Source organism: Parasteatoda tepidariorum, chromosome 6 (genome assembly GCF_043381705.1).
Source record: "Parasteatoda tepidariorum isolate YZ-2023 chromosome 6, CAS_Ptep_4.0, whole genome shotgun sequence".
Taxonomy (NCBI): domain Eukaryota; kingdom Metazoa; phylum Arthropoda; class Arachnida; order Araneae; family Theridiidae; genus Parasteatoda; species Parasteatoda tepidariorum.
The window spans coordinates 60899643-60915635 of record NC_092209.1 but is presented as its reverse complement, the minus strand read 5'-3'; the positions used below and the strand labels follow the sequence as shown (position 1 = coordinate 60915635).

Sequence of the window (15993 nt, the reverse complement as noted above, 5' to 3'; positions counted from 1 at the left end):
AATAACATGATCCCTCAGTATGCCTTTTTTTTAAGTTATAAGGTAACGACAGCTCTTCTTTTTTTAGAGTGTTTCAGTTTATTCAAAAGAAAAAAGTGTGAAAACCCTCTAAGTAATGTTTTACTGTTGGTGTTTCCTTTAAATGAGAACAAAGTGATTGACATAATTTTGGACTACATCAAGCGATATTTGAGGGTGGGCCGAGCTTCTAACCGCACAGAAAGATGATGATTTTATATCCATTACTTCCTCTTTTTATGAAAGTACACTTTGTCACTCTGTTTTACTTACTCAATAAGTCTAAAGATACCTCTATTTAGTCACCATAGTTTAACTACCTTCTAAATTTAATTTGGGTCATTCGAATTTGTTTGGACTGCTTGAACCGGATTCTAATTTAGTTTCGGTTAAAAGTTTATTTGTTCGGCATAAAAATTTTAAAACCTTCTCTAAATCTCGAACATTTGAGAATGAAGCAAAAATGATGTCTATTCAGCATTGTGGAATCAGGATTATTAAAATTAGAGAAATCAAGAAGAAAATTTTATAAGAGTAAAAAAAAAAATTTACTCGAACACAGTTATGGTTAGTTAAAAGATAAATCCTTGTTATAGTTTAAAAGAATAAAGGAAGTTTTGTAATATGTGAATAAATAATATTAATAATTACGTGAACAATTAAAAAAAAATTATAAATAAATATTACTGTTACTTTAATTATAACAAATCGCAAACTTAATATATCACATTTGAACTTTTTTGGAGTCTGTGCTTGATTAAGATATTGAAAAAGAACACAGGAAATTATTGAAACTATTGTAAAATCAATATAAATAAATGAATTATTAATAAATTATGTTTAATTCGTAAAGTCTAAAATCTATTTTACTTTGTTTCGAAACGTATTAAAAAGATATGCAAATGAATTTTATGATATCTTATAACTTACAAGTTCATTAGCGTTCACTTAAAATTATTCTTGTCATAAGATGTTATACACGAATGCGCAAGTGAGGTATTCCTAGAACTTTTTTACAATGGTTTTGCGCAATTTCAATATTTCAATTTAAAAAAAAATTCTAATTTATTTCTTTAACTGCTATGTTTAATTTTAAATAAAATAATGTAATAATAAATAATACAAATCTTAAATAATAAAATACATTATTTAAAATCAACAATTACTTAGTAATATTATTAAAACTTACAAGAAGAAAAAAATTCTGGGGAATTTGCAGTACTGTATGGTAATGATACTTCAGGTAATAAAAAAAACTATAGTTCTGGTTAATTAAACCAAAATATCCGGTAAACCAAAATATTTATTTAAACCATTCATTTGGTAACTTTACCGTTCATATGGCAAGTTAAATTTTCTTTTTCTTCAGTTGCGTGAGATTTTTTAACAGATCAAGGACATTTTCACGTCCCTTCAGATTCTATTTTCAAGCTACATTTTTTTAAATGACATTTTTAGTCTATCGTCAGATGTACAAATTTAAAAGCGTTATACATAACAGGGTGGTCACGTAAGTAAGCTAAATGTGAATCCAAAATTCCACTAAAATTATTATTTTTATTATTAACTTCGAAAAAAAAATTAAATTTTCTTACTGCTCATTGATGTAAAGAAACAATTTATAAAATCGGTGGAATTACTTCGGAGTTAAATTTGCATCACAAGATATTATTTTCCGGAAAAAGCCTCTTTAAGATTATTTCAAAGGTTTCTGACTCTAAAAAAGTTTTACTTATGACGTTTAAAAAATATGATTGTTTGTTTATAAGTGAATCTAAAACTGAATCATAAATTTCACAAAAATAATTTTTGGTGAAAGACTATGCTACGATTATGATAAGGGTTATAAAAAATATTTTCGCGGAAGAAAAAAAAAACACTGTTTTTCTGCTGAGTATAGACAAATCCATTAACGCTAGTGTTTCTTTTGTACAGTCCCTTTTTCTTTGGATATTCAAAGCGATTTTAATCCATCAAAATGATCTCACTTCACTATAACAAAACACTTCATTATTTTACACTGACCACTCTATACAAATTCTGGGACATCTTTTGTAAAGTTACTTCCTTTTATGCATATTTATTTCCGCCTGTTTCTGATGCTTAATAATCGGAAGTCGTTTTATTTTTCGGAAGAAAAACCGCAACACAAAACAATCGTGAGCGGGAAGAAAACTGCCAATTGTTTCCTACCAATTAACGAAAAAGAACTGTTAACTAGACGTTGCCCACGGTGGATTCTTGCAGCAGGTATCACACGAACTAATAGACTACTTTTCGTCAAGGTTCTACCTTTCCCCTGGGGTATCACTTTCGTTTGACGGAAGGAATTGAAACTATGAAATAACGTTTTAAATTGACGTGGGGGTAATAAAAAGGGGATTCCCATCGAAAAATAACTAGGCTATTGTCTGATCCAATGGGTGAAATTCTTGACGGACTATTTCGTCATTTATAAAGAGCGGTGTGGTTCTTCTTCTGCTAACTAGGGCGGCTGTTGTCTTTTCTTTTTTTTTTTGTTCCTGGTTTTAGAGCCCCTCCTGTCTTCATTGATAATTTTTTGCCATTTTTTTGTAGACTGGTTTATTTCTTTTTATTTCAGTTTGTTTTTTCCCACATGAACACCACCCTCAGTATTTAAAGGAAGATTGTCGCAGTTCGCAGGTCAGTATTTATTCAACCGTGCTCTTGTTATAATTTTCTTTCAGTGGTCTGTTAGGTGAATCGAAAAAATATCTTTTGGTAAGTTTTTTTTTTCATTAATTAACTTAAAAATAAAATTTGAAAGTAAATTTGAAACTTAAAATTAGTGTTTTTAATTAATTTTAATTAAAAATGCTTATAATTTTTTTTTTCATTTTAATAAATGATTTCAAGCTTGCATTTACTATGCAGTGTGATGTGAAAGTAGTTTTGAATGTAATTTAAAATTTTTAAATAATACTTTTTTTAAAAAATTAAAAGCTGATTGATTTTAATTTTAAATTTTTATTAAATATGTTTTATTTGAATAACTAGTTTTGGGTTTTCAGTTTAATGAATTATATAGTGTGTAGCAAAAATATTTGAAATGATATCAATAACTAATTATAATAATTATTAATTTTAATTAAAAATGTTTACCATTTTCATCTTTTTCATTTTAATAAATGATTTCAAGCTTGCATTTACTATGCAGTGTGATGTGAAAATAGTTTTGAATGTAATTTAAAATTTTTAAATAATACTTTTTTTTAAAAATTAAAAGCTGATTGATTTTAATTTTAAATTTTTATTAAATATGTTTTATTTGAATAACTAGTTTTGGGTTTTCAGTTTAATGAATTATAGTGTGTAGCAAAAACATTTGAAATGATATCAATAACTAATTATAATAATTATTAATTTTAATTAAAAAAGTTAATCATTGTCATCCTTTTCATTTTAATAAATGATTTCAAGTTTGCCTTTACTGTGCAGTGTGTATTGAAAATAGTTTTGAATGTATTTTAAAGTTTTTAAATAATAATTTTAAAAAATTTAAAGCTAATTGATTTTAATTTAAAGTTCTTATTAAATATGTTTTATTTTCAGTTTTGGGTTTTCAGTTTAATGAATTATACAGTGTGCAGCAAAACTATTTGAAATGACATCAATAACTAATTATAATAATTATTAATTTTAATTTAAAATGTGTCTTAAACATGTTGCATTTTTATAACAATATGTAAGCTTACAGTAGTAGTGTACAGAGTGTAGAAAAATAAGGTTTTTTCTTAAAATTTGTTTTGAAATTTTGAATAAATATCTACAAAAATTAAAAACTAAAAACATTTCGTATTAGTTGTGTTAGAAAGGTGAAATTTCGCCTATTTTTCTTTCTTAAATGATTCTTCCTATTTTAATCCTTTCGGAGCGGTGTTTAATTTTAATGATGAGCGTATAGCAATTTTTATTAAAAGTATAGTATTACAGCTTTGGAATTTATATGAGAAAATTTATACACTTAAAATAATTCAGACAAATCATTTCTCCATTCATTTCTATCATCCCTAAATAAGTAGAATTATATTTCGAATAATATTAATAAAATATTTCATGGTAATAAGAATTTGCATAATAATCATATTTACCTTGGCTTCGGTTACGAATGAAGTTAAGACATTAAGTTAAAATTTTTTACTTGCCACCCGATACTTTTATCCATTTCTCTTTGCACATTTTCTGCTCATTATTCGAGATGAAGTTGTTTTGTGAGCACGTGCAATGTACAAGAAGAAGAAGAAAAAAAAAAAAAAGAGAGAAAGAAACACCCTTAATAACTGTTGATTTAATGATCAGATATTCGCATACTAGGACTCAAACTTTATGGTTTAAAGGGGTGAGTTCAAAGAAGCTAATTAGTTAGTGCAGACGTTATTTTAAATTACAAAATCGGACGCAGATAAATCTGCAGCAAGACTTAACATGATCAAATTCTTATGATTTAATTCATTGGTTATAAATGACAACGGAATACTTCACGGTGCTTAATGACAAAGCACAAATTTTATCTTCAAAATCAAAACAAACAGCTTTTTTAAGGACTGAAACTCCCATCCTCATAAACGAGCAAAACTCCTTGCATAACAGACCCGGTTGAACCTCTTTTCTCTTTTGGCTAACAAGATACTTGAGGCTAATTTTTACATTAGAGACAAAACAATTAGCAGGCTCATTACAATATATTCGGTTAAAAATCCACTGATCAAGGAAAATTTTATAAAATTCCTTGTTTTTTTTTACCGCAATACAAATGATAGAAATTAATTTTTTTCCCCTTCTCGTTACCTAATTTTTCCCTATGGTTGCTGTGCAACGTACTTGTCTAAGAAAAATTTTCCCTGAGCACCATAGAGTGTTTCCATGTGAGTAGAATCAAGAAAAATCATAGATTTGCTTTTAGCTTGCTGTTTGCTTATATCTAAATATGCAGAAGAGGGTTTAAAAAAATTGTCAGACGTTATGGACATTTGCTTTCAATATAAATCCGAAAGGCAATTAATTGACCATATATGAAAGCTTATAATTTAAATTATTTTTATTTGATTTTTATTTCATCATCTTTTTAATGTTTTATTTTATAGCAGTGTTTCAGTATTTAATATTTCATTTTTCTTTTAAGAATGCTTCATACCTCATTTTGTAAAATTATTTTTAACACCCTTATTCATCAAATTAAAAGAGAAAATGATACAATTTTTATCGTCAAAGAACACATTTTGCGCATCTTTGCTCGTGAAAAAAAAAGCAGTTCGGTTAAAACAAAACGCATTTAAAATTTAAATTTACTAAAGAAGCTGATTTACGATATATGAAGACAATATATATATTGAAGATTATTGAATTTCAAACCATTCTTAAACTATATGTTGTTAAAAATTTAAAAAAAATTAATAATGGTACCCACATAACCACATTATTTTCAGCATTGGCAAAATATACAGACTTATTTTTAAAAAAATGATTGAAATATATTCTAGGTTTTAATCCTTAAGTTTGAAAGACGAGAAGTTTTACAATTATAACCACATTTTCAGCATTGGCAAAATATATAGACTTATTAAAAAAAAATGATTGAAATATATTCTAGGTTCCAATCCTTAAGTTTGAAAGACGAGAAGTTTTACAATTATAACCACATTTTCAGCATAGGCAAAATATATAGGCTTATTAAAAAATGATTGAAATATATTCTAGGTTCCAATCCTTGAGTTTCAAAGATGAGAAGTTTTACAATTATAACCACATTTTCAGCATTGGCGAAATATATAGACTTATTAAAAAAAATGATTGAAATATGCTCTAGGTTCCAAACCTTAAGTTTGAAAGACGAGAAGTTTTACAATTATAACCACATTTTCAGCATTGGCAAAATATATAGACTTATTTAAAAAAATGATTGAAATATATTCTAGGTTCCAATCCTTAAGTTTGAAAAGACGAGAAGTTTTACAATTATAACCACATTTTCAGCATAGGCAAAATATATAGACTTATTAAAAAAAATTATTGAAATATATTCTAGGTTCCAATCCTTGAGTTTCAAAGATGAGAAGTTTTACAATTATAGCAATGCTGTTGGTGATGTCCGCTGTATTCCTGCAGCAATCAGAAGCTGGGGGTCACCTTCGTCTTAAGAAGCTCGTGAAAACTGTTCTGTTAGCAAATGCTTTGACAGGAAAAAAAATACTCTTCCCGTTGCCTCTTCCTCTCCCGATCCCTATTTTCCAAGAAAACATACACCACGAACCTTACCCGTAAGTATTTTTAAATTAGTTGAATTGAATTTATAATCCATGTTTAATTACCATTAACATTACTTCATCATTATTACTTAACATTTGACATCATTACTGTTAATGATTGCCATCATTTTCGAACAAAGTTTTCCATCATTTTTACTTAGCCATTGCCATTATTATTATTATTATTTAATATTTATCATTATTATTGCTCAATGCTTAACATCATTATTGCTCAAATCTCACCATTGTTGCTCAAAACTTATCATTATTCTCTCCAACTTACTATGTAACTCAAATTTATTTCTGTTCCAATGCTAAACAAAAATGACAAAACCTTCATAACAAATCAAACCTGATTACTTGATAAAACATACTTAATAATAGTCCATTTCGCATTTACAGAAAATATTTTAATCTTTTTATTTATGAATTAGGACGTTTTTAATTTGTAGGTATATTTTCAGTGAAACGCTAAATACTCGTAAATTTAATAAATTTTTATAAAACCCTATCATATAATTTGGGTTAAAAACACATTATTAGAATTGAATTTCTCCATTTTCAAAATAATTATTAATGATAAGATACAATAAATAAAACATTTTTTTTATATTGTTAAATTCATAAATTCCATTATTTTGCAAATTCATAAATTAAATAAACTGTGAAATTTTAATTTTTTTTTTTTAATTTTGTTATTTATAATTAACACGACCACGAGAGCTCCGAAGAATATGTTTTAAAAAGCTTATGTGTTGGCATATATGAATGGAGCACTCATTCATTTGCACTTTTCCGTGACAACGTTTTTAATTCATGCAAAATCCACAATTTCTTAATTTTCACCTCATTTGCTTGACAATTTTAAGGAGAAAATATAACAATCTCTGTTGCGTCAATAGGTTATTGTTTCATATTAACAATCATAAATTCTGATTGCTAAGCCCTTTTTCTCCATTTTGCAAAAATGGTTTTTAAAAAATGCTTCATGCATCTAACGAAAACTGCATTAATAATATATATTCTAGAAAATGTTTAGGTGTGTAAAAAAAATTTTTTTTCAAAAAAAAAAAAACAAAGAAAGAAAAGAAAAAGAAAGAAAGTCAAGTGAAAAAATGAAAGGCAATTTAGCAAATAAATTCAAAAAGAAGTTCTATTTATTAAATCTTTTCGAACCAGTATCAATGGATTTGTTTATCAACTCTCTTAAATACTTTTTACATACATTATAATGTAAGAATATGTACAATGCGGCAAAAAAATAGACCACCCAAAATAACTTCTTATCTATTGATTAGATCTTCACGTTCCAGGAGTCAATCTTAATGGCTGGCTCGAGAGACTGACCTCAGATATCCTAATTAATAACGACGATATTTTAACGATATTTTAAGTTACGAAATCAGGCACAAAAATGTCCTTTCTCTAAATAAACATACCTTATTTTCAACAGATTGGAATTTCTGATCCCCAAAATATAGGGGATAGTCACAATCTGGGAAATATTATCCCTAGTATGGTCAGGGGAGGTCACTAAAATTTGGACCCTTTTATATTTATTTTACTTTTTGAGCATTTCGTTATATCTCGAGAACTTTTATAGCGAATTAAAAAAATTTTGCGTACAATTATAAAATTCGCTTATCCAAAGATAATTCCATGCAACTTTTAGCAAATATTTATTACTTTTCATTGTCTTATTTAATAATGATAAAAAAAATTATAAATGTAAGGTATAAATTTTTTTCCATCATTTTAAGGAATATAGTTTTACATGCGAAAATACATAATTTGAGCAAAATCGGTTAAATAGTCTCTGAGAAATCGAGAACTTAAAATATACGACTTTTTAAAAATTCGATTTCTCAGGAGCAATTCGACCGATTTTGCACAAATTTTGTATTTTGTTAAGTAAATTTAGATACTTTATAATGTTGTCTCATAATTCAAAAATTTCTCTACTATCATTTAATAAAATAATATATATTTAATAAAATTTATTTTTTTGTATATTGTTTGAAAGTAAAAATGAAAAACAAATCTAGCAGAAAATTTTTTTGAGACATAATTTACTGAGGAGAAAACGATAATGATGATAATATTTAAGTATAAGATTTTTTTGCGTTGAGAAAAAAAAAAATTTCGAATTATCAAATTGCTTACTGAAAAAATATGATGCATATTTAAAGTATAGAAAAAATTAAAATTTTATTATTTGTATTGTACTCAAAATTAGCATTGTTTCAATGAAATTATTTATTTTATATTTAAGTATTTATCTGCAATCGTTAAATGAAAATGAAAACGATAATAAAAATGAATCATTATTACTCATTCTTTTTTACTACTGATAAAAAAAATTTTTTAATTCTTTTCGTTCTTTACCTGCTGTGTTTGGTGAATATTATGCAAAACTATTTTCAATTCTAACGTATCAAATTATGATAATCAAGTCTGATTCGAATTTTTTTAATATTTTTTCAGCAGGTAGGTACTCATATTTCAAACAAATATATATATTCTGAACAAAAACATATTTAAGAATTACTTCTTTGTATTTTTTAGAAAATTACACATTCCTAAGCTAATCCTCTTGTGAACTATTGAAACAATATTTATTCGTCTTAAAATAAGTGTTATTTCCCATAAAATGGTGCTACACATAAATTAAAAAAAATTTAACACTAAATAAATATTTAAGATTGAAACAATTACCAGACATTTATCAAATTACTTCAAAATTAGTACAATAAATAGCTACAAAAAACTAATCTTCGATCGAAGGCTTGATATAATAGCAGGTTTAAAGAAATATTTCGTTGAATATTCGGTTAAAATTCTTTAAGTTATTATTTTTACTCCTATTGCAGTTGCAGTTAAAAACAACACTCATTAAAGTGAACTACTTTTTTTCATTTTTCAGAAAACTCCTTCTTAATTTATAAATTCAGTTTTGTATAAAGCAATCTTATAAAGCGAGAAAATGAATCTTTTGTTTTTTCATATATTTGTTTGCATTCTCTGTTTTTAAATATATTTGTTTACATTCTCTGTTGCTTGTGAATAATTATGTTGTTTAATTAATGTCTGAAGAAATTCCTTATGTTTACCCATTAATAATTACGAAATTGAAATATTAATAATGTTGATGTAATGTTATAATTTACTTACGTCGCCCTAGTGCTACACAATGGGCTATTGGTGGCGATCTGGGAAGCATCCCTAAGGATATTTCTAAAGACATACCATCACAATTTTGATCCTCTGCAGTAAGGATGGCACCCCTATTTCGGTAGCTTGACTACCTGTGCTTGAAATCGAGCGCTTTACTCTTGAACAGTTTAACAAGGACCAATACCGAGAATCCTCGGTTCCTTAGTAGACTGATCCAAGTGGTCACCCACCCGCACACTGATAGAAGCCAGCGATTCTTGACTTCGACACCCGTGTCTTAACGATCAGTAAACTTGCTTGCCTATTAATAATGCAACAAATAGAATTAGAAGCATAAAATATACACTCTTTTATATGTTAAAAAGAAAAAATTTAGCACTCAAGTTTTTTTTCTGAATTACTAACTTCAATAACATATATTTTATTTTAATTCATAACCGTCATTGTACAGCGGATCCAAATTTTGAGTTTACGACTACAACTCCGACTGTTCAACCCCGTAGCCTTATAATTTTAAACACAATCCAGAAGACAAGGGAACTCCTAGATCGAGTAGTAGGAGAAATTTGTCTTTGTGGAGGACTTTTTGATGGAACCAAAACTTATTTGCATTACATGGCGAAAAAGCCACGGAAACCACCCACGGTAAGCCTGACGGCAACGGGACTCTAACACATGATCAGGCAAACATCGAGGACATTTTACGTCAGCACTCTGATCGGTACAAGTGGAATTCGAATCAGCTACCGCGGGGATTTGAACCCGGGTATCAAAAAAGTAAGAGGCTCTATCCCATGAGCCACCACGGCTCTTTCTAGATGAGTACATACTTTAGCCGAGTCGTCTAATTTACCAATGTCATTACAGACAGAACGGGGCTTCTAGTCCCAGCATTTATACCACACCATTTCGCCTTTTCCATCAAAATACAATGAGCTTCCCGCATCCTACTTGGTGACCCTGGACTATAGAAATACGAAACTCTCATCCATGCAGTAGCAGCACCACAGAAGAGAGCTTAACATAAAAAAGTCTTGTACTTCCCATCTCACGATAAATTGTATCATCAGATAAACTAATTAGGCCCCATTCTATTGTTCATTTGACAAAGCACAACTAAACCGCGAATTAAAAAAACTTAACTCCAATGTTCAGTTAAATTTCATTTTTGTAGTTTTAAAACCATTCTAGTTGTGAATAATTACAAAAGCCTACAGTTTTGTAGTCACAGATTTTCAAAAATACCAGCTGTAAGCGGTTTTAAAAACCCTAACCAGCTGATCGTTTATAAACAAGATGGCGTGTTAAAATCGAGCGAAGTTTAACCGTATCGCACATCGAATTTGTTACAATATAATTCCTTCTCATCTACACATTTTACTTAACTTAGCTATATTATTTTTGTATTTTATTGCAACCGTGAAATATTTTTGTTATGTATACCTGGCAACTTCGATGCATAATCAGTTTGTTTATGTTCTACGTGGTCTCATGGCTGTCTTGGTATTAAGTAAGAAATATATAGTGCAAGAATTGAAATCTTTGTAAAAGAATATAGAATGTGTCTCGAAGGAGAATTAATACTTGACTGGCTTGGTTTATTCGAAATAGAATGGAAAGAGTAGTTGCTAACGTAATCAAATCCCACGTTTCAGCAGCCAATCAGGATCGAGATACCCACACTATGTCATTTTCAGGTATCCCATTAAGTCTGATTCTTCATATAGTTTACGTCAGATGTCTAAGCAAAACAGCAAGATTTATTCTTTATTCATGTTTTTTTTATCAATGGTTCAATATAGTAATGGATACATATGGCCTGGATGTCTAAAAAACTCGTAAGGCTAACATTATTTAAAACTCCTAAATGATAATGGGATTTATAGAGCAATTTTCATGCATGCACTTTGAGTCTCTATTATTATTAGAGATAAACCGAAACAAGTTGTATAATCTCTCTAATATCTCCAATTATAGACTAATTATTTGTTATAATTCCATTTTAGTCAATCAAGCCAAAGTAAATTCGAGTGCTTGTTTTTTTCTTTGTGTAACGAGAGAGCTGGTTAGTTCTCAACAAAAAAATACATTCTTCTTACTCTCCATCTCATCTTTTGGGCCAGATTCAAAATTAATAACAAATGGAGTTAAAGGCTGTTACCTCAAAATCCACTATAAATCGGCTATTAGACGTTGCAACCGTTCTTCTGTAAATAGACAGGCACGCTTGCACTAAATGATACAGCACAGAACAATAAAAATGTTTAATTTACGAAAGAAAAGTACGATAATAGAATACCTTACATTTAAATTCAAAATTCGAGTAATGGAGACTTCACATTCTCGAGCCAGATGTCGACCGACTGTAAGTTGTTCTTGTTGTACTCTCAAAAATAAAACTCGTACTTTCGACGATTCAGCAATCTTTGAACTATTTCGTTAATTTTAAAAATTGTTACGTCACGAAATCACGTGATTTGTGCGAAACTCCTACATATATTACGAAATTTTTCCCCCAACTCGTAACCTCATCGTAGTGCATTGAGGGAGATTATTAAATAGAACAACAACACTAGAACGAGGACTAGACAATCAAAAGTAAAGTGACGAAACAGGTCGACCGGTGTTTGGAGGTAAAGGAGTTGGCCTCGTACCAAACATCTCGGATTCGAATCCCTCTTTGGGCTGAGTATAATTTACCTCTCTGTTATATCCATCCTTCTGTTGTTGTTCGAGTAACATTGATACACCTATATTGTGCCCACTGTTAAGTTATAATTAGGAAATTTAAATAAATTAGTCGCTACGAGTTGTTTTTTTTTTTTTTTAATAGAATAACGAAATATTTCTTTAATTTTGGGGAAATTCGTTTCCTCCATAAAGTGACGATAGTTATTCCTTGGGGCATATACTTTGCTGTAACTACCACTACAAATATTAAGTACCAAATCACTAGTATATAAAACATGTTAACTTGATTCTAACTTGAGGTACCTTTTGATAGATGAAGGTTAACACAGTCGATAATTAAATTCCCTTCAATATCAAAAAAAAAAAAAAAAACAGTTTCGCCAAAATAAGCAGAAATTTTGGTGAAATTTGAGTGCCCATTTTTTACAGTGCGCCCCTAGATGGTGTTCAAAAAACAGTTGCGTAACAAGATGATGAAATAAAATAAATAATGTACTGTTCAAAATATAAAAATAATTTCATTTTATATAATTCCAGAGTAAATCACCACACCCACGCTGAAATTGGATATGGTTTAGAACATGGTGGATATGGAGGTGGTTTCGGTGGTGGATATGGAGGAGGTTTCGGCGGTGGATATGGAGGCGGTATAGGAGGAGGAATTCATGGATATTAAACTTTGAGTAGTGCCTGAAATAAATTCTGTATAGTCTTCGCCATTTTCATCATGAATATCATCCACTTGGGCTAACTCAGGTCATCTTGTAAATAGATTTTTCGTAACACCGTATATAAAAAGTGCATAGAATAATTTGTTGAAATGTGTACTGATCCTAGGAAAGTGTTTGGGCTTGGAGCAATATAATGATAAGCCACATTTTTAAACTCTTCGGAAGAGTAATTTTGTAGAGAAATAACGCGATTTACATAACGACGATAAGTTGATTTGGCTTAGTTGGAGTACAAGGCTAATTTAGATCTGCAACAATATTATGGAGCAGTTTGATTTAAAAATTTTCCCTTTGGACAAAGTATGGCATATCCTTATATAGTCCCCAGCCCAAATGTTTTCAACCCGCAAAAAATACCGACAATGCGGGTCATCAACTAAGTTCGTCAAGTCATGTACACGAGATGACAAGAACCGGTTTATAGTTACTTCTATGTTTGTTAGTTAGAATATGCATATTTTTCTTAGAGGCCAAATAATTGTTAATTGTTCAAGAATATAGATTATAGTAACAGAATTTAATATCTTTAAATATTTAAAGAAAAGGTTCATTAAATGACAATCAAAAGTTATTTTGTCAAATTAAGAATTTTTTTAATGTTGTAGTGCAATTTAAGAAGTTTTATATGCTAGAATTTGTTTTTATTTTAAACCAATTAAACCATTAAGCACTTGTTAAATAGTTTTTCCTTGAAAACTTCAAATCAAAATAATTATTTTAATTTTCTGAAGCTGTAATTACGTAGATATCTATAATATTCTTATTTAATAATTAAAAATTATTTCTTTCTTGCTGAAGTAGTGAATTTTTGACATTTTAATGAATTGTAAATATGATATTTCTTTTACAATAAGAAATTAATAATTCTGTATTTGCATCTGTATAGTGTTCATAATCTTTGTACGTTAAGAGCAAAGTTTTGTGATGTTTTTTCTTGTGTGTGTTTGTGAATAAATCATTGTTCAGTTAAATTTTTTTTTCACTTACTTTATTATTCTAATTTTATATCCATAAATATATGTTTTCAATTTCAAGTATCTCAGAAGCAATATCAAGTAACCTTCAGTACAAAATATAAATTTTAATATTGATGCAATTCACTATGTCTGCAATTAAAATATACATAACATTTTCCCAGAGGAAAAAATTCTGGTAAAATTACCACAGTATATGGTAATGACATTTCAAGTAGAAAAACATAATTATGATATTAAAAATCAATATATACTCTTTTTAAACCAATGTGGTATTTTTTCCAATTATATATGGTAATGATTTACCGGAAATTCTGGTTTTCAAAATTATACTAATTATTACCACACAGTTAGTAAGAAATACAAAACTGAAGTGTAAATATAATCGAATGAGTGATTTTTATGTTATTCTCTTAGATATCAAAATAAAATGATAAAAGTACTAAATTTCACCAAATTTTACCATATATTATAAAACCATATCTTATAAAACCATATCTTATAATAAATTTTAACGAAGTCCTCAACAAAAAACTCCGGTGAAAAATGTCAATCTTTTTATTGTTCCCATAGAGCCAGAAACACGGTAAATTTTACCACTGGTAAGTTTTGACCAGACTTTATTTTTTCCTGGTGTACATACAAAAACTACAAAAAACAAAATGTTCAAACACATTAGCAAAAAAAGCAAAAAATCGTGTTCACTCGTTTAAGGGTTTTACTTACTAAAAATACATGTAAAAAAAATAATCGAAACTTGCACTTATTGACCATAATTTTGTGATTATACCTCTAAGTAAAAATAATTAATTGTGATATTACACCTATGTTTACGTTTGAAAAGTAAGAAGTAAACAAGTTTTTTTCATGACAAAGATACATTTTTTCCGTGACTTTTGGGTCAAGCATGTGCCATTTTACGATAGATCTGTGATATTCAACTTTAAAAATCTTATGAAACTCTGGTTTAAATACAACTTTAATAATTCATATAATGAATCCTGAATTTAGTATCGAAATTCTAAACAATATGTTTTCATAAAAATCAAACTTTAGGTAGAAAGAATATCACGATGTCAGAAAAAAGCGATTGAGCTTGATATGTATTATGCCCTCCATTTCTGCCTGTTATCACAGAACTTAAATAATAAAAAAATTTTAAACGTCATTAAATTTTAAACTACCCTACTGAGAAATGTTATAATTTATGTGGAATAATAATTGCAACACAATATTTGGGAAGTGATAACTGAATAAAACTAACAGTCAAATAAAAAAAATTATTTAAAAAGCAATTTATGATTATATATAAAAGATTTAACTTATCAAATACACACTTTACTAATCAAAACAATCATTTTCGAATTATTATATTATCGGATTCTTCAGAAATTTTAAATTGCCAGTTAAATTCCGTTATTATTTTATGAAAAAATTAACTACAGTTTAAGTCAATTTTTACGACTAGGTAATTTTTAAAGGGCATTTTTAAAATATTTACATTACTTTAAAAAACAATCGTAAATGAATGGAAATTTTTCAAATTTTTTTTCATTTTGAAATTGAAATGTAATCTTTTTATTATTAAATTTTATTTCATATTAAATTTTATTCCTCTAATAATCTTCAGAAATCTTTTGACTTTCAATTCTTTATTTCGTTTTTTTTAAGAAATAATTAAAATAATATTAATATGCCAATAACAGAATAAAGCTTTTAAAACTGTATTATTTGTAATATCATAAAATATTAATTAAAGTCCCGCTAGGTGCAAATTTTTTTTTTAATTTCGAATTCAGTTTGTTTTTTATAAAAATTGCTCAACGTTTTTTAACGGCGAAACTGTTAAGTTCATACTTTGGCACGCTTAGATTTAACTTCAAATGATATAAGAAAAATTAACATCGTGAGATTGTAAAATAAATCTTAACATAAATTTCCTCTCAAATTGCGACATAATTATAGATATTCCGTAGCATAAATAAATACAAACTATAAATTGATCTTTCTATGGAATTTTTAAATATCCCAAGACCAGCGTAATGCTCACCCAAATAAAAAAAATAGTGCGTGGAGTCCCTCCGCAAGGAAGAAGTTAAACTTCGCAAATTGCGACGTTAATCGTAGAAGAATCAGCAG

The 15993-nt window shown here is 28.1% G+C and overlaps 1 protein-coding gene across 3 annotated transcripts; it reads left to right on the top strand.

The window, feature by feature from the left end:
* The first annotated feature begins 2193 nt into the window (after positions 1–2193).
* On the top strand, positions 2194–13851 carry LOC107454232 (uncharacterized). 3 transcript variants are annotated; one of them, XM_071182422.1, is made up of 3 exons: positions 2194–2268; positions 6065–6296; positions 12687–13851. In XM_071182422.1, exons 2-3 carry the CDS (start codon positions 6088–6090, stop codon positions 12823–12825), a joined length of 348 nt encoding a protein of 115 aa, XP_071038523.1. In that variant the 5' UTR covers positions 2194–2268; positions 6065–6087; the 3' UTR covers positions 12826–13851. The 3 variants fall into 3 exon arrangements, with proteins under 3 accessions (XP_071038523.1, XP_071038522.1, XP_015926832.1); XM_071182421.1 differs by lacking the exon at positions 2194–2268 and adding an exon at positions 2330–2682; XM_016071346.3 differs by lacking the exon at positions 2194–2268 and adding an exon at positions 2336–2760.
* The last annotated feature ends 2142 nt before the right edge of the window (positions 13852–15993 follow it).

Excerpts from the sequence above, each read along its gene's own strand:
- LOC107454232 (XM_071182422.1), top strand. The coding sequence starts at position 6,088 with ATGAGAAGTTTTACAATTATAGCAATGCTGTTGGTGATGTCCGCTGTA. Across the intron at positions 6,297-12,686 it reads ATACACCACGAACCTTACCC|AGTAAATCACCACACCCACG; the intron begins GTAAGTATTTTT and ends ATATAATTCCAG.